The sequence below is a fragment of the Lepus europaeus genome, chromosome 20, assembly GCF_033115175.1.
Source record: "Lepus europaeus isolate LE1 chromosome 20, mLepTim1.pri, whole genome shotgun sequence".
Classification (NCBI taxonomy): domain Eukaryota; kingdom Metazoa; phylum Chordata; class Mammalia; order Lagomorpha; family Leporidae; genus Lepus; species Lepus europaeus.
This window is the reverse complement of record NC_084846.1, coordinates 3,410,071-3,429,962: the sequence shown is the minus strand read 5'-3', so window position 1 is coordinate 3,429,962 and position 19,892 is coordinate 3,410,071. Positions and strand designations below refer to the sequence as shown.

Genomic DNA, 19,892 nt, shown 5'->3' with positions numbered 1-19,892 from the left:
GGGAGCCCAGCCGCCCAGGCTTCGGCTCGTACCCCTGCCGCGCCCCTTGTAGTGACCGCCTCGGGGGGACCCTGGGATGCCGCTGGGCCCCGGGCAACCCCAAGTCGTCCCCGCCTCGGTCCGCATCTGCGTCCCCTCTGCAGAGTCCCTCGGGCCGCGTCCGCGCCCGCCGAAGCCGAGGCGGTGCGGCGCTCGTGGCCCGCGTCCGGGGCCTGGGCTTGCGCTCCAGCGCGGTCCTCCCGCCAGCCCGCAAAGTGCCCCCGCCTCGGCCGACGGCGGGCGCCGCGTGCGGGGCACTCGGGGCCCAGGAGGCACCGTCCACCCGCCGCAGAGGGGCGCCGGCGGGGGGCCGCGGGCCCAGGACCCCCACCCACCGGCTGCTCCTCGGGGCGCGGAGCCCGGGATTCCGGCCCCAGGGGCTGCGGGGGTCCAACACTGGGAACCGCCCGCACGGGGTGGGGGGACGCGGAGAGGGGCCCTGGCCCAGGTGCTCCCGGGGCGCCCCAGCGGGCCGAGGCGAGGCGGTGTGCGGCGTGGCTCCCGCGGTGCGCCCCGCCTAGCGCTAGGGACGTCACAAAAACGGCCCGAGCAGCGGCGCGCGGCGCAGCCCTGCCCTGCCCGCCTCCCCGCGCACAGCGACCCGAGCCCCCGAGAGCGCGGCGGCCGAGGCGGCGGCGGCGGCGGCGGCGGGCACGGCCTCAGGTCGGAAGCGCCCAGGCGCCTGCGCGCCGCTCCCTCCCGGCGGTCGCCAGCGGGGCGGCGGGGACTCCGCTTCCCGGCGTGCCCCGCGGGCGGGCGCGCAGGCGCAGTGCGGGCCCGGCCGCGGCGCGCAAGCGCAGTGAGGGCCCGGCCGCGGCGCGCAGGCGCAGTGCGGGGCGGGGCGCGCGGGCCTGGCCGAGGCGAAGGCCGGCCGGGCGGGCGGCGGCGGCGGCGGCGGCGCCTGAGCGAGTGGAGCGCTCGGGGGCCCCGGGCGGCAGCGGCGGCGGCGGTGTAGAGGAGGAAGGCGGCGGCGGCCCCGGCCCGGGTCCCGGCCCCGGCCCCGGCGGCTCCCCCGCGGCTGGCGCGCGGCCCGGCCCGTCCCGCGAGCTCGCGGCGGCCCCGGCCCCGGGCCCCTCCGCCGCCGCCGCCGCCGCCATGGCCCGGCCACTGGTGCCCAGCTCGCAGAAGGCGCTGCTGCTGGAGCTCAAGGGGCTGCAGGAGGAGCCGGTCGAGGGCTTCCGCGTGACGTTGGTGGACGAGGGCGACCTGTACAACTGGGAGGTGGCCATCTTCGGGCCGCCCAACACCTACTACGAAGGCGGCTACTTCAAGGTGGGCCCCGCGCCCGCCTCGGCCCGGGGCCCCCGCAGCTCCCGGCCCCGCGCGCCTGCCGCGCCCACCATGTGTGGCTGGGCCTGGGGTCCTCCTCCCTCCCCGGGGCCCCCGAAGCTCCCGGCCCCGCCGAGTGTCGTTGGGGCTGGGGTCCTGCCTCCCTCCTGGCTGTCCGGAGGGGACAGAACCACGTAGGGCCCACCTGCCCGTGCGACCCCCGGCAGCCTGGGCCTCCCCTGCTGTGCGCATCGCGCCCGGCCCAGGGAGCCGCCGTGCCTCCTGCTGGTCCGCTTCCAGCCACCCCGCCCCCGTGTCTGTGCTTGGCACTACGGGGGGGGTGGGGGGAGGACTTGCGCCCAAGCCAGGGCAGGCCTGTGCACCCCCAGACTCACAAGACCGACCGGAGTAATGTGGAAGTGTCACCCCCCCCCCCAACACACACGCACCGTCGCCAAGGCTGCCCCTGGTTGCTGCCCAAGCCCTGGGCACAGCCCTGCTGCTTAGGCCATAGGTCCCGCCCCACTCCGGTGGCCCTGGGGGCGAGGCCTGGGCTAGGTACAGGGTGCAGCAGGGGCGGGTCCCCCGGGATCCTCCATCTCCTGCGCGGGGTGACTGCCTTCACCGCAGGGGGAGGGTGCCCCCTGCAAGGGATTGTGGGCCCACCTCCACCTTGGATAGCACCTGCCTCTGGCTGTCCCTGGCAGGGCAGGGCGGCTGGGTGGGGAGACCCCTGGTGAGGGAGGCCACCTGCTGTGTGCTGGGGGGGTGCTCACTGTCTCCAGGGCGGGGAGGCCCCACGTGGGCGTCGCAGGCTCGCTCTGTGCCCACCTCGGACAGGGTCTGTCAAGCATCCCTGAGGCGGGGGTGCCTGGTGCCGGCTTCCTTGTTTGCCTGCTGAGCCCAGGAGGACACAGCTGCCCCAGGCACGTGGTCAGGTCCGTGCCTGGCCAAGGACCAGTCCTGCTGTACTTAGGTCACCTGCCTCAGCCCCTTGGCCAGACCCCGGAGCAGGGCCAGAGCTGACCGTTCCCTCCCCCTGGGCCCAGCCACGTGCCCGCCAGAACGGCCTGGAGCCCCCACGGGTCCCGAGCCTGCTCCAGGTGCCCGGTTCCCCGCAGCCCCGGGGACTGAGGTGACTCAGGAGGGCTCCAGGTGGCCTGCGAGTGCCCCGCGGTGAGCCGAGCCCCTGCCTGGCCACGTGAGCGCCCGGCTGAGCCCCGCTGCCTCCCGCCCGCCCTGCAGGCTCGGCTCAAGTTCCCCCTGGATTACCCGTACTCCCCGCCGGCCTTCCGGTTCCTGACCAAGATGTGGCACCCGAACATCTACGAGGTAAGCGGCCCTCGCCCTGGGCCCCGTGGGCAGGGCCTGGGTAGAGCTGAGCCCCTCTCGTCACAGACAGGGGACGTGTGCATCTCCATCCTGCACCCCCCGGTCGACGACCCCCAGAGTGGGGAGCTGCCCTCCGAGCGCTGGAACCCCACACAGAACGTGAGGTGAGGCCGGGCTCCCAACCTTTGACCTGGGTCTGGGTGACTGGCACGCTACCTCGGGCCCTGCTGGTCTGGGGCACCTGGGTCCCAGGGCCCCCACGCACCCTGCATACGCGGCCCTGGTACCGCCAGGCGGGTGTGTTGGGGTGGGAGGGGGAGGCCCTGCCCGGTCCCCCGCAGTCCTGGGTCCACGCACCCCGCATACGCAGCCCTGTGCCCGGTGTCCTGGTCCCGCCAGGTGGGCGTGTCGGAGGGAGGGGAAGGCCAGCACGGCCCTGCCCTGCCCCTGCGGTCCAGGGTCCAGGCACAGGCCGCACCCTACTGACCCCCGCCTCCCCCAGGACCATCCTCCTGAGCGTGATCTCTCTGCTCAACGAGCCCAACACCTTCTCGCCAGCCAACGTGGACGCGTCCGTGATGTACAGGAAGTGGAAGGAGAGCAAGGGGAGGGACCGGGAGTACACAGACATCATCCGGTGAGCGCGGCAGGAGACGGCCTGACTGCAGTCACCGGCACTGTCCACGGGCTTGCTTGGGTCCTCCGCACACCGGGGGGGGAGGTCCCCGTGTCCCTGTGTCCCCGTGCACGGGTGCCGAGGGCGGCCATGTGGTTGTCGCTCAGCCTCGGCTTCACCCCAAGGCCATGTCCTCGTGCTGGATGCCACGGCCGGGCTGAGCCCTGCCCTCGCCCTCAGCGGTCAGTGGTCGGCAGTCAGCAGCAGGGCGTGGCTGGCCCCTGCGCCCGCCTTGTCCGTTGTCGCTCCCGAGTGTCGGTGACAGCCCTCAGGCTTTAGTGTGACCTCTCCGTGCTCCCGGGCACATAGCGGGGCAGGGGGCAGGCCGGCTGGGGTCCCCAGAGGGGTGCTGGGTCAAGTCTGGTCCTGCACGCTGGCTGCCCACTGGCTTGTTGAGGCCCTGTGAGCGTGGACACTGCCCTCAGCCTGGTCCCCCGGGGACTGTGAGTGCGGGAGCCTCCAAAAGCTGTGGACAGGTCCCTGGGCTGCCCGCCTGTTGCCACAGGGCGGCGGCACCGTGAGCCCTGCTCACAGCCCCCCCCCCTCCGTGGTGCCATGCCCGCCCCATCCTGTGAGGCACACCACAGCCTGTGGCCTGTGCCGCGGGCAGCTCTGCCTGTGGGGCCTCAGCCCTCCCCCTCGCCTCCTGACCCCAGGCTCGCAGGAGGCCGGCGCAGTGCCCGTGTGACAGGAGCCCGAGTGCCGCTCCTGCCCCTGCTGGGCTCCCTGCCCCTGCCCCTGCCTCCGCAGGAGGCCGGGAGGGGCCAGTGCTCAGTCCTGTGGGGCTCCCGCCCTGGCTGCCTTGGCCGTGTGGGGGCGGCGTGCAGGGCCTCAGGGGCGCCTCACTGCCCTGTCCCCCAGGAAGCAGGTGCTGGGGACCAAGGTGGACGCGGAGCGGGACGGCGTGAAGGTGCCCACCACGCTGGCCGAGTACTGCGTGCGGAGCAAGGCGCCGCTGCCCGACGAGGGCGCAGACCTGTTCTACGATGACTACTACGAGGACGCGGACGCCGAGGCCGAGGGCGACAGCTGCTTCGGGGACGAGGACGAGGACTCGGGCGCCGAGGAGTCCTGACCGCACCTGCCCCGCCCCGGGGAATAAACTGCAGCGCGCACCTCGCGCCCGAGCCGCAGTGTCGGCACCACCTCGCTTGTTTGGTTTCACTCTTTTCTTTCTCCGCGTTTGTTCTGCTCCTGCTCCGGAGGAGAGGGGCCCCGGGGCCGGGTGCAGCCCAGGAGCCGCAGGGAGCCCACATGGGCCGCGGCCTGGCCCGCGAGGACCACACCGTGCCGTGGGGCCTGCGGCCAGGAGCCTGGGGCCAGAGCCGGCTCTCCCAGGCAGGGGCCTGGCTGCCTCTCTCTCTGCTTCGATTTGGAATCCAATAAAACTGCTTTGTGAGAGCCACGGAGCCGCTCCCTGGGGGACGTGTGTGTGGCAGCACCCAGGGCGGCCCCTCGCAGGCCAGAGGACACTGCCCACAAGGAGAGGCAGGCGAAGGGTGGGCTCGGCAGTGGCGACGCAGTGGCTAGTCCTGGGTGCCTGGGTCCCTGCTGCCCACGGGACAGCACAGCCGCTGCTACCTCGCACCTGCACGGAGGCACCGACCACGTCCGGCACAAGCTGAGGACAGAGGAGGCCTGTGCGTGCCCGTGGGCTGCAGCGCCAGAGCAGACCAGGCCCTCCCACTCCACACACACTGGGGACTGGGGCCCCTCAGGACAAGCTGCACAGGATGACCCGGAATTGATGTCTTCAGAGAGCTCCAGGTCCCCAGGCAGTGACTCCCCTGTATACAAGTGTCACCCAGTCCCCGGGCACTGACTCCCTGTATACAGGTGTCACCCAGTCCCCGGGCACTGACTCCCCTGTATACAGGTGTCACCCAGTCCCCGGGCACTGACTCCCCTGTATACAGGTGTCACCCAGTCCCCGGGCACTGACTCCCCTGTATACAGGTGTCACCCAGTCCCCGGGCACTGACTCCCCTGTATACAGGTGTCACCCAGTCCCCGGGCACTGACTCCCCTGTATACAGGTGTCACCCAGTCCCCGGGCACTGACTCCCTGTATACAGGTGTCACCCAGTCCCCGGGCACTGACTCCCCTGTATACAGGTGTCACCCAGTCCCTGGGCACTAACTCCCTGTATACAGGTGTCACCCAGGTGCCCAGTGTGCATCTTCACTTCCAGGTACTCCCAGAACCTGGTCCTCCTTCCTCTCAGGTTCTGGAATCTTCTGTGGGTGGGTTGCTGGCTGAGTGTGGTGTCCTTGGTCCCCCATGCCTTAGCGAGTGTCGCAGCCTTGTTCCCTCTCAGAGCTCCTGGAGAAAATGTTCTAGGTTTCTGGCTACAAGTCGCGGTGAGGTGAGGCTGAGTACCTGGAGGAAACACCTGGAAGCCCCGACGCCCAGGGGCAGCAGAGAACCGGGGGCTCCAGGAGGAGCCGAAAGCCTGCAGCTCCCACGTCCCTGAGAGCGAGAGCGGCGGTGGGGTGGGAGCCGTGGCACCCAAGGAGGCCTGGACCTCAGGCCTCTGCTACCGACCTGTTAACGGAGAAATTGCAGGGTTCTTTTCTTCGAGCAAGAGAGAATTCAGACATGAGACAGAGTAGTGGGAGGTAAAATAGCAAGGTTTATTAGGGAAGGGACATCCATAAGAACAGATGGGCACCTCTCCAGACAGAACCTGGGAGAGAGTGCCGTCGCTCGGACTGGGGGGGAACGAGTGAGGTTACATGGTTGAGTGGAGAGATTACACCTGGCCAGGCAGGTGGGCGGCTCAGCAGAGAGGCAGAGGGCTGAGCGCAGTCTGGTTGAGGGGGGGGGGGGGTTAAGGAGATGGGTCTTTGTCTTCACACATCTCTGGAAACAAAGGATTTTATGGCTGTAAATATTAAGAAGCTCCTATCTGAGTTTCCCCTTGAAGGTATCAGACAGGAGGAAGCCTAGCTGGCGCCATCCTGGGTTCAGAGGAAGGGTGAGCAAGACCCCCTGGAGAATTAGGATCCAGTAGGGCGTTTGAAATGCAGATACTGGGCTGCATCTGGGAGATTGGGGACCCCCTGGTGGGGGTCCCCGCCCCTTCCACCTGGCAGGTTGTCAGGGAGAAGGGGGCAGGGCAGGATGCGAAGGCCGGGCTGCCGCTGAAACATTGTCAGGATGACTTTGAGATGCAGATACATATCCTGGGCATAGATTTCTTTAGGCCTTTATGTCACACACACATAAGCTCATAACTGACTTCCTACCTAACAGACCCAGCTCCCAGCTCCCGCGCCCAGGAGGCTGCCGCCTGGGCCCCGCGCCCGGGAGGGAGACCTGGTCGCAGGCAGCCAGCTTCAGCCCTGCGTCTGTCATCACACACACAGCTGGGGCTTGTGGTTGGTGTAGCCTGAGGCTCTGGGCGGGGCCAGCTGGCTCTGCACAGGAAGGGCAGGGAGAGGCAGGAGCTCCTGGTGACCCGGGGCCCTCTACTTCCTCCCAACTCTCAGCTAGAGAGTGTCCGGAAGCTTCCGTGAGCAGAGCTCTGCCAGGGGCGGCACCTGCTGGTGTCTGCCCGGAGCCGCGGCCACTCACTGCCGCGAGCATGCCTGGCCTGGGTCTTTCCACAGCCCCCGCCCCGGGACTTGCTGAGGGTGTGGCTGCTCCAGAGGCCTCCGCACCCCATCCTGGAGATCAGCGGAGGCCAGGCCCATGTTGCTGGGCTGCGGCCCGAGGCTGAGGCTTATCTCTGGTCCCAGGCTCCGGTCTCAGCCCAGAGCAGGGGCTGCCATCCAGCTGTCCCACAGTCCCCAGCTGGGCAGCCACTGGCACCACCCCCACCTGGAACCCGAGAGCCGCTGGTGAGTTCCAGTGTTGAAAAGGGGAGCCAGCGGCAGTGTGTGGCTGACTGAGACAGGTGGCCACAGGAAATGGTCCTGTTCTGGGGTGGGTGCAAACTGCCCCCAGCAGAGAACCCAGGGGGAGGGGCCGCCATGGTCCCCACTTCCTCCTAAACTTCTGTCGGCTGGAGCCTCTCAGGACAAACGGTCACCACGGAAAGGAGCCCTCCTGTGCCCTCAACACAGCAAAGGTGCAGAGACCCCATTCCAGGACACCTGAGCCCAGGGTCCCCCCACCCACCAAGTACCAGGACACCTGGCCCAGAGTCCCCCCCCAGCACCCAGTACCCAGGACACCTGACCCAGAGTGCCCCCCCCAGCACCCAGGACACCTGAGCCCAGGGTCCCCCCACACAGCAAGTACCCAGGACTCCTGAGCCCAGAGTCCCCCCCCAGCACCCAGGACACCTGGCCCAGAGTCCCCCCACCCACCCAGCACTCAGGACTCCTGAGCCCAGAGTCTGCCCCCCCAGCACCCAGGACACCTGGCCCAGAGTCCTGCCCCCAGCACCCAGGACACCTGAGCCCAGAGTCTTCCCCCCCCCAGCACCCAGGACACCTGGCCCAGAGTCCCCCCACCCACCCAGCACCCAGGACACCTGAGCCCAGAGTCTTCCCCCCCCCAGCACCCAGGACACCTGGCCCAGAGTCCCCCCACCCACCCAGCACCCAGGACACCTGAGCCCAGAGTCTTCCCCCCCCAGCACCCAGGACACCTGGCCCAGAGTCCTGCCCCCAGCACCCAGGACACCCGAGCCCAGGACACCTAAGAAGAGCCTCCTTGCCCCCCACAGCTCCCTCCTACTCAGGGGGGCTTTGCTTTGTCTCTGTGCCTGTGCAGAAGCTGGGTCCATCTGCGGGGGAGACAATGGCGGTGAGAGGTGAGAGATGGGAGGTGGCTGCCCCGCCTGCTGGGCGAGCTTTGGTAATTACGCCTCGGTCTGTAACCGCCCCTCCCCCTCCCCCACTGTGCAGGCTGGAGGGGCCCTCCTGCCCCCCCACCCCCAGCTGGTGGGGCTCCCACGGCTGCTGGCCCAGTCTGTGTCATTCTCACTGGACACTGGTCCATCCGAGACCCTCGCCCTCAGTCACAGCTGCGAAGACCCTTTTGCCAAGCCGACACGGTTTCTGGGGGGCATGTATTTTGGGGCCAACTCCCAGCACCCCAGCCCCCAGTCCTGCCTGGGCCCCTGTGCCTTGGGCTCTGGGAAAGAGGTTGCATTCTGGGAAAGCATTCACAGGAATTCGGGACCCTGGAGGGTGACAGGGATGGACAGACCGGCCAGGGAGCAAGGCAGAAGGGGCGGGGTCTGAGCAGGAGGCCAGCCGCGCAGCCCGGGGAAAGCGGGTCACGCAGTGCCCTGGACAGAGAGCCACTGCCCGGCCAGGCGAGCCTGGCGCTGGCCAGCATGGCCGGAATGAGGTCCCCGCCCCCGGCTCCCCACCCTCACCTCCCTCCAGGACAAAGGGTGAAATTCCGCCCAGGGGTTTACTGCCCGCTCCGCGGGGGGCTGGGCAGGGACCTGGGGGAGGGTAGGCCTGGTGAGGCTGGGCCGCGGGCCTGGGGGCAGTGGGGAGGGCCTGGCCTGGCCTCTCCCCCGGCAGTTCCAGGAAGACCAGGATGCTAAGGGGAGAGAGCGGCGCCGCCCACTGGGCTTAGGACTGGAGACCCCAGACTCCGGGGAAGTACCTGGCTGCCCGTCTGACTCCTGCCCCCTGCCTCTCAAACACGTAAAAAAGTAACCCTGGGTTCTAACTGTGTAGCAGGAAATTGTACTGTAGCCTTGTCCCAAATACCAAAGAATACACTGTATACTAAAAAGTGGTCCCGCTCTTTGTTTTGTAAAGAAGTTTCTTTTTTCGTTGCTGTGGCCTAGCCCGTAAAGCTGCCGCCTGCAGTGCTGGCATCCCATATGGGCGCTGGTTCGAGTCCCGGCTGCTCCACTTCTGATCCAGCTCTCTGCTATGGCCTGGGAAAACAGTGGAAGATGATCCAAGTCCCTGGGCCCCTGCACCCTCGTGGGAGACGCGGAGGAAGCTCCTGGCTCCTGGCTTTGGATCGGCACCGCTCCGGCCGTTGTGGCCAATTGGAGAGTGAACCAGCAGATGGAAGACCTCTCTCTCTCTCTCTCTCTCTCTCTCTCTGTAACTCTTTCAAATAAATAAATAAATCTTTAAAAAAAAAATTGTAGCACAGCAGGTAAAGCCATTTCCTGCAGCGCTGGCATCCCATGAGGACACTGGTTCGAGTCCTGGCTCCTCTTCCGATCCAGCTCCCTTCTAACGTCCCTGAGAAAGCAGCAGACGGTGGCCCAAGTCCTTGGGCCCCTGCACCCACATAGGAGACCTGGATGGAGCTCCTGGGCCATTGCAGCCATCTGGGCAGCAGTGGATACAAGATCTCTCTGTGTCTCTCTGTAACTCTTTCAAAACAAATAAACCAATCTTTAAAAATACAATTTTTACTTATGTATTTTCATTTTACTTGAAAGAGACAGAGAAAAACCTCCCATCTGCTGCTTTACTCCCCAAATGCCTGCAACAGCCAGGGCTGGGGTTCTGGGAGCTCCATCCGGGTCCCCCGTGAGGGTGCGGGATCTGCTTCCTTGAGGGAGTGTGTGAGGAGGAGCTGGATCAGCAGAGCTGGGACTTGGTCGGGCACCCTGATGTGGGGTGGGGGCACAGGAGACAACGTAAGCACTGGGCCAAACGCCTGCCCCAAATAACGTTTCTCGTCTCTATGCATTTCATATATGTGAAGGGCAGAGCAGTAGAGGTGGAGGAGGGGTAGAGAGAGAGAGAGAGAGAGGGAGAGAGAGAGGCAGGTAGGTCTTCCACGCTCTGGTTCACTCCCCAGATGGCTGCAACATCTTAAGCTGGGCCAGGTGGAGCCCAGGAGCCGGGAGCTCCATCCGGGTCTCCCACTTCGGGGCAGGGCCGCCTTCTGCCTCGTTCCCAGGCCATCAGCAGGGAGGTGGATCGGAGGTGGAGCAGCCGGGACTCTGGCACGGACGCTGTGATGTGAGTGATGTGACCCCGGTTCCAGAGAACCGGCCCTAGCCTAGCTCTTTAAAACCTGAAATCGCCTCGCACCAGCGAAGTCAGGTGACCTGGGAGCAGCTCCAGGAAGCAGAGGGCCAGGGCTGCAGAGAGTGGACCTGGGGGCTGGCCGGGGCTGGCGGGGTGGGCAGGGCCTCCAGGGTCAGGCAATGCCTCCAGGGAAAACTGGGTCTCAGACAAAGCAGCTGCTGCCCCGGTTCTGGGAACAAAAGCCAAGGCTTCCGGCAGCCCTGGAGTTCTCAGGGGCTCTGGGAGGGCCAGCAGGGGGCAGGAATTCCGCCCTACCCGCCATTGTTTGTGCAGCCTCCTGGCCTCATGTCCTGCACGTAGCTGCTGGCTCCCTGCACGCCTCCAGCCCAGAGCCGGGGCGGCTGGGACACTCCAGGCTCGTGCTCACTGTTGCTCCTGCCAGCGGCTCCTCCGGCCGCTGCCTTCTGTCCAAGGCCCTCTGCGACAGCCTTGGGCACCCCGGGCTCCATCCACCCCTTCCTGTGGCCTCTCCTGTGTCAGCCCGGTTGCCGGTTGCCGTCCCCAGCACAGAGCCACAGGGGAGCCCCTGCCCCAGTCACTCACGTCACCCAGTGTTCCCTGGAGACTCACCGGTGCCCACACTTTCCCCCGTTCCTTCCCCTGAAGAGCAGCCCCGTCCCCAGGAGCAGTCAGTCGGCCCTGGCTAACTGTGAATCCCCCTCCTGTCCCTGTGGGGTCCCCTGTCATTAGAGTCCCTGTGGCCGTGTCTCCATGGCGTGGCCGTGGCGTCCTCGGGTCCCTCTGTCACTACAGGAAAGGCTGTGGAAGCTGTGGGGTTCTCGTCTTCACGCAAGAAAGAATTGAGGCATGAGACAGGGAGTGGAGTGCTAAGGCGTTATTGGGGACAGGGCACCCGTCAGAACATTAGGGACAGAGAGCGAGTGAGCGCCCAGTCGCTGGGACCAGGGAAGAGCAAGGTTACATGGTTGAGTGAACACACCCGGGCAGCCCGGGTGGGCGGCTCAGCAGAGAGGCAGAGAGGCAGAGAGGCAAGGGGCTGAGTGCCGTGTTTGGAGGTGTTTAAGGAAGTCTGTTTACCCACCTCCCCTCGCCTCCAGGACAAAGGACAAAGGACCGGAGAGTCCTGGTGGAAGGGTTTGTAGGGTGAAAACTAGCAAATTCCTCACCAGATTTGCTGGGGCCAGGCAAGGCAGAGGGACTTCCCTTAGGGCCTCTGAGGTTTTATTGCCCCATGTAATTAGGTCAGGTAACCCCTGTGGTCCTGAGAGGAGCCTCCTGGGGGAAGGGCTGGGACCACCTGGGAGTCTGAGCCAGTCCGAGCAGGGCTTCGAAGTGCAAGATGCTGGTCTCCAGGCTGTCTCTACACACAGAGGCTGCCTAACACCGCCACACTGTCCCACGGGCCATGTTCCTGTGGATGTCCTGTGACCCCAGGGTTAAGCAGTGGCTCTGCCCTTCCAGGCACCACTTTGTGTCCCCAGCGGCAGAGTGCAAAGGCCCACGCCCGCCCTGCCCCCGCTGGTCAGACCTGTGACCCCGCAGTTCCGGGCAGCGACTGTCTGAAGACGCCTGTTCAGAGCCTTCGTACACTTCGCACAGGTTTTATTGATTTATTTGAAAGGGTGAGTGACAGACACAGAGAAATCTTCCATCCGCTGGTTCACTCCCCAGATTCCTGCACAGCCTGGGCCAGGTCTCCCGCGTGCGAGGCAGGGCCCCCGGGTACCTGGGCTGTCACACAGGGCTGGTGGCAGTGGCATGGAGTGAGGGGACGCCACAGCCCAGGTCAGCGTGCCTGGGGCACACCCCGCTTCCTGCTCACCCACCACGTGGCGCCCATGCCCGGAGGGAGCTCCTGGGCCCATGCTCTGGCCCAGACTCACTCCACCTCTGCCACTCTTCCTTTCAAATAAAAACACAACTGAAACAGCAAAGAGCGAGCGCTTTCCGGGTGTACCTGCTGGCGGGGATGGCGGAACCGGTTCTCTTAGCCAAGGAAGAAGTCTGAATGCAGAGCGTGGCGGGCAAGGCAGCAGCAGAAGGGGCAGGCGGCCCACGGGAGGAACGGGTGGACCCGCACCCGCCACCCACCCAGGGAAGCCAATGCCGTGTGGCTACACAGGGGCGGCAGCTCATCTGCGTCCAGACTGCGGGCTGTGCGGACAGCGGTGAGCCTCCCACGGCTCTCCTCCCTCCTCAGCCCCAGGTGAGGGGTGCAGAGTGACGGAGGGGGCACCCGCCTCAGGTGAGGGGTGCAGGAGTGACGGAGGAGGCACCCGCCCCAGGTGAGGGGTGCAGGAGTGACGGAGGGGGCACCCGCCCCAGGTGAGGGGTGCAGGAGTGACGGAGGGGGCACCCGCCCCAGGTGAGGGGTGCAGAGTGACGGAGGGGGCACCTGGCCCAGGTGAGGGGTGCAGGTGTGACAGAGGGGGCACCCGGCCCAGGTGAGGGGTGCAGAGTGACGGAGGGGCACCCGGCCCAGGTGAGGGGTGCAGAGTGACGGAGGGGCACCCGGCCCAGGTGAGGGGTGCAGAGTGACGGAGGGGGCATCTGGCCCAGGTGAGGGGTGCAGGAGTGACGGAGGGGGCACCCGGCCCAGGTGAGGGGTGCAGAGTGACGGAGGGGGCATCTGGCCCAGGTGAGGGGTGCAGAGTGACGGAGGGAGCACCTGGCCCAGGTGAGGGGTGCAGGTGTGACGGAGGGGGCACCCGGCCCAGGTGAGGGGTGCAGAGTGACGGAGGGGGCACCCGCCCCAGGTGAGGGGTGCAGGTGTGACAGAGGGGGCACCCGGCCCAGGTGAGGGGTGCAGAGTGACGGAGGGGGCACCCGCCCCAGGTGAGGGGTGCAGGTGTGACAGAGGGGGCACCCGGCCCAGGTGAGGGGTGCAGAGTGACGGAGGGGCACCCGGCTCAGGTGAGGGGTGCAGGTGTGACAGAGGGGGCACCCGGCCCAGGTGAGGGGTGCAGAGTGACGGAGGGGGCACCCGCCCCAGGTGAGGGGTGCAGGTGTGACAGAGGGGGCACCCGGCCCAGGTGAGGGGTGCAGGTGTGACAGAGGGGGCACCCGGCCCAGGTGAGGGGTGCAGAGTGACGGAGGGGCACCCGGCCCAGGTGAGGGGTGCAGGTGTGACAGAGGGGGCACCCGGCCCAGGTGAGGGGTGCAGAGTGACGGAGGGGGCACCCGCCCCAGGTGAGGGGTGCAGGTGTGACAGAGGGGGCACCCGGCCCAGGTGAGGGGTGCAGAGTGACGGAGGGGCACCCGGCCCAGGTGAGGGGTGCAGAGAGGGGGCACCCGGCCCAGGTGAGGGGTGCAGAGTGACGGAGGGGGCACCCGCCCCAGTGAGGGGTGCAGAGTGACGGAGGGGGCACCCGCCCCAGGTGAGGGGTGCAGGTGTGACGGAGGGAGGGGGCATCCGCCCCAGGTTCCCCGGATCAGCGCTGTCCCGCGGGGAGCCCACGCGACCCCTGGCACAGAACGGCCTTCTGTCCAGTACTGGGCCGTCCAGTACTGGGCCTGGGCGGGATCCCCTGGGCTCAGGGGCTCCCCGACTCCTGGCCCTCCCAGGCCGCGCTCGCACGCATGCGCCGACGCCTAACTTCCGCCCCGACTCAACGGCACCTGGGCGCGCGCGCGGCCTGCGTCCCTCATCTGAGTGTTGGGGTCCCAGCGCCTTCCCTAGCAGGGGTGCGGCAGGAACGTGCGCGTCTGAGCGCGCACCCTAGCCCCGAGCCCTGCCCGGGGTCCCCGCGACGCCGGGCCGCCCCCGGGGTCACGTGGCCCGCCCGTCCGGCGCCCGTGTACGTGCATGTGTGCGCGTGCGCGGAGCGCCCGTAGCCCCCCCCCGTGCGCGCCCCGCCCCCGGGGCGCCGCCCTGCGTGCTCGCGCCCGGCACGCGCGCCCGGCCGGTCTTATAGGGGCCGTGGCCGGCGGCGGGCACGGCGCTCGGTGGACGGCGGACGGCGGGGACATGGCGGCTGTGCTGTTCGCGCTGCTGGGGCTCGCGCTGCTGCGCGCCGGGGGCGCCTCTGCGGCAGGTGGGCGCCGCTCGGGGGCTGCAGCGGGGGCTGCGAGCCGGGGCGGGGGGCTGCGAGCCGGGGCGGGGGGCTGCGTGCCGGGGCGGGGGGCTGCGAGCCGGGGCGGGGGGCTGCGAGCCGGGGCGGGGGGCTGCGAGCCGCCGCCGCGCTGGGGGTCCCGGCCCGGGCTCGCGTCGGGAGGGCGGCCACCCTGCAGAGCAGGGCCCCGGGCCTCGGGGGTCCCGCGGAGTGGGGCCGCCGTCCCCCTCCAAGGTGCACGCGGCCGGGGCTGACCCCCGCGTGGACGCCGCTCGTGGCCCTCGGCTGCAGCCCGCGGCCGCTGCCCGGGCAGGCTGGGCCCCGGGATTAGCATTCCTGCGGGGATTTGGCCGGCGGCGCGCCCGCGTTTGCGGGGTCTGCGCGGCGTGCGGGCCCCCCTCTTCCTCTGCCTGTTGGGGGTGGGTCTCCAAGGTCACCGCGAGGTCGCCCAGGCCGCTGCGGGGAGCCCCGCGTGGAGCCCCAGGGCCCGGCCGAGAGCTCCCGGGCCGCTGCTGACCCACTTCGGCGGCTTCCTCTTCCCGGTCCCCGGCCTCGACCGAGCGCGAGGGAGCCTCAGCGGCGCCGGGGTTCCTGCGGGGCCCCCGCGGAGCGCGCTCTGGCCCTGCCGGGCTTAGTCGACCGTACCCCGGGGTCGGGGGCCGCGCGGGATCTCAGCCCTGCGCGGAGCGGCGGTGTGCGTGGGCGCACGGTGCGTGGTGGGGTGTTGCTTCCGACTTGGCTCCCGGGCGCCTTATATGGGTGTTCGGGTCTTGCCCGTGCACGCTTCTGCTCCCTGTGCGGGGCCTGGCCGCACTGGGTTGGCCACCTCCTGTCCCCCCGGGTCGGGGCCTGGCCAGCTCGGTTCTCCAGGCGCACAGCCGCGGGCCCCCGCTGGGGTTAGCCCAGGAGGGCCGCACTCTGGCCCGCCCCGAGCAAACGCTTAACCTCTGGCCTCCGGGGGAGGCTTGGCTGAGGGTGGGGCGGCAGAGGCGAGGCCCCCAGCGGGTGGGGCCCTTCCCTCCTGAGCGGCGGCCCCGCCTTAGGCTGGGCTTGTTTACCGAGGCCGTGCCTGGCCCCCTGCCCGCCTGGCCGCTCTCTAGTGAAGGTGACTTGAACCTGGGTTGCAGATCACATGGGCCGAGTGGAGCTGTGGCTTTTTTGAGGCTGACCCTGGGGCTGGATGTGGCGTGGACGGGGGCAGCCAGGGGCCTCACCCCAGGGAGCTGGGCCACCAGTGTCCTCCTGACATCCAGCTGCTCTTGCCTGAGGCTGCCTCTGTCCCTTAGGGAGTGCCAGGTGGTGCAGACCTGTGGAGGGGCGGCCCGGTTCCCCACCTTGGACACCGGGGTTGGGACAGCTGCGGCCAGGCTAGTACGGCCTCTCCTGGCACTGGCGGGTGGCCGGGGTGTTAGGGGGCACCTCCGGCTTCACTTCCTGCCTGGCTCAGTTCTGCCCAGGGCTGTGGGGTTTGCAGCTAGGGGTCCTTCTGCTCGGGGCCACCTGGGCTGGTCCCGCGGCCTCCAGGCGGGCCAAGGAGGCAGGTGCCTCAACCCCAGGGAGCCCCGGAGCTTCAGGACCCCGCCCCCAGGGGAGGGTGGACGGGAGCCCCTGCCCGACCCTGTCCGCCTTGGCGGTGTCCAGGACCCTCCGTTGTGTTCAAATAAGGAAGCTGGGGTCCGGCCGCCGATGATGGCCCGGGTGTCTGGGCCAAGAGGGCCCTGTGCCCCTCACTGTCCCCACAGCTGCCCTGGGTCCCAGAGCCCAGCGCCCGTCCTGTGACCTTAGGGCGTCAGCCCTAGCTGGACATGTGTGTGCTCCCCCTGCCCTGCCTTCTGCAGGGGCGGCCCACTCCTCCTGTTCTGCCATGGGGGCCTCACGCTCTCGCCCTCTCCCCGTAGCTGGCTTTGTGCGGCCCCCGCTGTCGCAGGAGGGGCGGGCGGGGGGCAGCGTGGAGCTGCACTGTGAGGCCGTGGGCCGCCCGGTCCCCGAGATCCAGTGGTGGTTTGAAGGGGACGGCCCCGGCGACGGCAGCTCCCAGCTCTGGGACGGCGCCCGGCAGGGCCGTGTGCACATCCACGCTGCCTACCGCGAGCACGCGGCCAGCACCATGTCCATCGCCCAGCTCAGCGCCGAGGACGCAGGCACCTACGAGTGCCGGGCCAGCAACGACCCCGACCGCAACCACCTGACCCGGCCACCCAGGGTCAAGTGGGTCCGTGCCCAGGCCAGCCTGGCGGTCCTGGAACGTGAGTGGCAGAGCCCTGCCTCAGTGTCCCTCTTGTGCCATTGGCTCCCACCCAGTAGAGCCCAGGCCCTCTCCTGCCCGGTTCCGTCCCTCCCACCCCACCCAAGCAGTCCCTGGCCTGGACGCGGGTGGGCCCCTCGCCTGTCCACCCATGTGTCCATCGCTCCGACCCGTTCCATCCGTGCTCCCTCCCTCAGTGGGCGCCTGTCTGGCTCTTGTCCTTGTTGGTGGGGCTGGGCCTGCTCCCTGGGTCAGCCCAGGCTCAAGGCTCTCCGGACCTCCCATGGGAACGTGCTCAGCTGACCGTGAGGCCGCTGTGTTGGAGCCTGGGGTAGAGCTGGGCTGTGCTGGGCGGGGGCAGTGGGTGTGGGCGCACTGGGGGGCTCCTGAGGGCCAGCCCCTCCTGACAAAGGGGCTCCATGGGGGGCTGGGGCTGGGTTGCACACGTGCTCCTAGCTGGGAGCTAGCCGGGAGTTTGTGCTGTCATCGACCCCCACGAGCTGATGCCTGGACCACACCCCTGTGCACGAGGCCCTCCGGAAGGCACCCTCTGAACCAGGCCTCGGGGTGGCGGCGGGTGGGCTGCGGGGGGCTGACCCCTCCTCTCCTGCCCCTTTCTGACCTCTTGCCATGGCCTCCCAGCGGGCACCGTCACGACTTCCGTGCAGAGCGGAGAGTCCTGGGTGCGGCTCACCTGTACCTTGAACAACAGCGCCGCGGGCGTCACCGGGCACCGCTGGCTGAAAGGGGACAAGCTGCTGAAGGAGGATGACGAGCAGGATCTGACCACCAAGTACGAGTGAGTATGGGCCGGGCCGGGGCAGGGGGACTGGGTCTGCCCAGGCTGCGGGGCAGGGGGACCAGGTCTGCCCAGGCTGCGGGGCAGCGTCTCCGCCTGGATCCTCCTCCAGGGGGGCAGCCCGGGGTCCTGCACGAGCCCCTCCGCAGGCCCAGGCTCACGGCCGCTTGTCTTGTTGCAGGGTGACGGGGGACGACAGGTTTGGCGAGTACTCCTGCCTCTTCCTCCCTGAGGACACGGGCAAGGCCACGCTGACTGTGGACGGTGAGTAGGGGGTAACGCTGGGGGCCACAGGGGTGGAGCTCCTGCCGCGCCTGGGGTGCAAGGCTCCCTCCGGCTCCCCCCAGGGCCCCCCAGAATTAAGGCTGCGAAGAAGTCGGAGCACGCCAATGAGGGCGACTCGGTCACCCTGCTGTGCAAGTCGGAGTCCTTCCCCTCCGTGACCACCTGGGTCTGGTACAAGGTGGCCGACTCCGGGGACCAGGTGAGGGCGCTGGGGCAGGCGGGGGGCGGTGGGGAGCCCACGGGGAGCCCTGTGGGGCTGGTCTCAGCCTCTCCCTGCCCCCTGCCCCCAGGTCATCCAGAACGGCTCCCAGAGCAGGTTCTTCATCAGCCACTCGGAGGCCCGGTCGGAGCTGCACATCAAGGACCTGGACCTGGCCTCGGACCCCGGCGAGTATGCCTGCAACGGCACCAGCCTGCAGGGCACGGACGCGGCGGTGGTCACTCTGCGCGTGCGCAGCCGCCTGGCCGCCCTCTGGCCCTTCCTGGGCATCGTGGCCGAGGTGCTGGTGCTGGTCACCGTCATCTTCATCTACGAGAAGCGTCGGAAGCCGGATGAGGTGCTGGACGGTGAGTGACCCCCAGGGGGCGCCCACGGCTCAGGCTCAACCACCCCTGTGGGGCCTGGGCGTGCCCAGGAGAGGGAGGGGGGCGGGGATTGGGACGGGGACTGGGAAGGGGAGGTCCAGATCCAGGCGCTGGCTGTGGCTGCTGGGGGGGAGGGGGCAGCACTGACCCCTGACCCTGCCCTTCTCTTCCATGTGGCTGGTGGTGCTCAGACGAGGACGCCGGTGCTGCGCCACTGTGAGTCCCACTGGGGGGGGGGGGGGAGGCTGCAGGCTCCCTGTCCTCGGAGCTCAGCTTGGCCCTGTGTCTCCAGGAAGAGCAGCGGGCACCACGTGAATGATGACAAGGGCAAGAATGTCCGACAGAGGAACGCCAGCTGAGCGCCGCTCCGGGTGGGGGCAGAGCCATGGAGGAGCTGAGCCCTGCCCACCACAGGCTCCGCCCAGGGCTGGAGGCCACGCCCCTACACCTGCCTGCCCCAAGGCTCCGCCCAGGGCCAGAGGCCACACCCCACACCTGCCTGCTACAGGCTCCGCCCAGGGCTGGAGGTCACGCCCCTTCACCTGCCTGCCCCAAGGTTCTGCCTAGGGCCAGAGGCCACACCCCACACCTGCCCACCACAGGCTCTGCTCAGGGCTGGAGGCCACACCCTTACACCTGCCCTCCAGGCCCCTTGTCGCCCTGGGTCCCCCCCTGCTCCCCCCCCTGCTGGGGGGGCCCTGCCCTTTGAGGAAGGTCACAGGAGGCCCGGCCTCCAGCCTGTCTGGCCACGTCCGGCACTTCCATTTTTATTCCTGGCTTCTGAGGGCACAGGACAGCTGTGGGGCCTCAGCTGCCCGCAGGGTGACAGCCTCTCCCCCAATAAAGACTGACCCCACCCGTGCACTGTGGTTTTGTCTGCCCCCAGCTGCCCCAGGCTGTGGGGGTTGGGGCTCCCAGGCTGGGGCGGGTAGGAGGGCTGTGGTGGGCCCTCTGGTCCCTGGAGGGAGCGACAGTGACGTGACCACCCTTGAAGCCCAGGCCTGACAAAGCCCGGGCCCCCCACTCCTGCCAGGCTCAGACCCCTGCCCCACTCCCACACATGGGAGGGACTTCCTGCCAAGCACAGACCCCCCCACACACGGAGTGGATTTCCTGCCCTGTGCTGCCCCCCCCCCACACACACACACAGGCTTCCTGGGCACGTGGCTGTGGCGCTCAGACCTGGTGTCCCCGTGTCCCCTGCAGGGGCCTCCAGCTGGGCCAGGGGCAAACGTCTGCTTAGGCCCTGAAGGGTGCTGTGGGTCCCCAGGGCCAGGGGTCCCCTCCTGCCGGCCCACCGCAGCTGCACAGATGCTGGAGGGAACTTGGGGAGCAGGGACTTGGGGTGAAGTTTGGTTGTGGTGGGGGTGGCGATGTGGGGCCTTCCTCTGCACCTGTCCCTTGGCTGGCCAGCCCCTCCCAAGTTTACTGGGAAGCGGGAGATCGGGTCAGACAGGGATAGGAGTTCTCCGTGTTGGAGGGATGCGGTATTGTGATGCCACACAGGCTGAGGGTGGGTCCTGTGCCCTCCTGCCCTCCCAGCTCGGCACTGGGGCTGCTCTGAGATGGGGGCTCCATTCCCAGTGTCCCCCGAGCCCTGGGCCAGGTGCGCGGGGGGGGGGGCGGCCGGGGGAACGCAAGGCTTGGCTGGCTGCGGTTCCGCTTGGAAACCCAGAC

General features: G+C 68.5%; 2 protein-coding genes across 3 annotated transcripts; both read left to right on the top strand.

The window, feature by feature from the left end:
• The first annotated feature begins 1,113 nt into the window (after positions 1-1,113).
• Positions 1,114-4,717, top strand: CDC34 (cell division cycle 34, ubiqiutin conjugating enzyme). Its single transcript, XM_062179085.1, has 5 exons — positions 1,114-1,311; positions 2,554-2,640; positions 2,707-2,804; positions 3,143-3,277; positions 4,178-4,717. The coding sequence occupies exons 1-5, from the start codon at positions 1,135-1,137 to the stop codon at positions 4,389-4,391; spliced, it is 711 nt and encodes a 236-aa protein (XP_062035069.1). The 5' UTR covers positions 1,114-1,134; the 3' UTR covers positions 4,392-4,717.
• A 9,456-nt stretch (positions 4,718-14,173) lies between these two features.
• On the top strand, positions 14,174-19,077 carry BSG (basigin (Ok blood group)). Of its 2 annotated transcripts, none has more exons than XM_062178833.1 (7): positions 14,174-14,283; positions 17,189-17,345; positions 17,527-17,609; positions 17,693-17,829; positions 17,921-18,197; positions 18,407-18,431; positions 18,508-19,077. In XM_062178833.1, the coding sequence occupies exons 1-7, from the start codon at positions 14,217-14,219 to the stop codon at positions 18,572-18,574; spliced, it is 813 nt and encodes a 270-aa protein (XP_062034817.1). In that variant the 5' UTR covers positions 14,174-14,216; the 3' UTR covers positions 18,575-19,077. The 2 variants fall into 2 exon arrangements, with proteins under 2 accessions (XP_062034817.1, XP_062034816.1); XM_062178832.1 differs by lacking the exon at positions 14,174-14,283 and adding an exon at positions 16,151-16,547.
• The last annotated feature ends 815 nt before the right edge of the window (positions 19,078-19,892 follow it).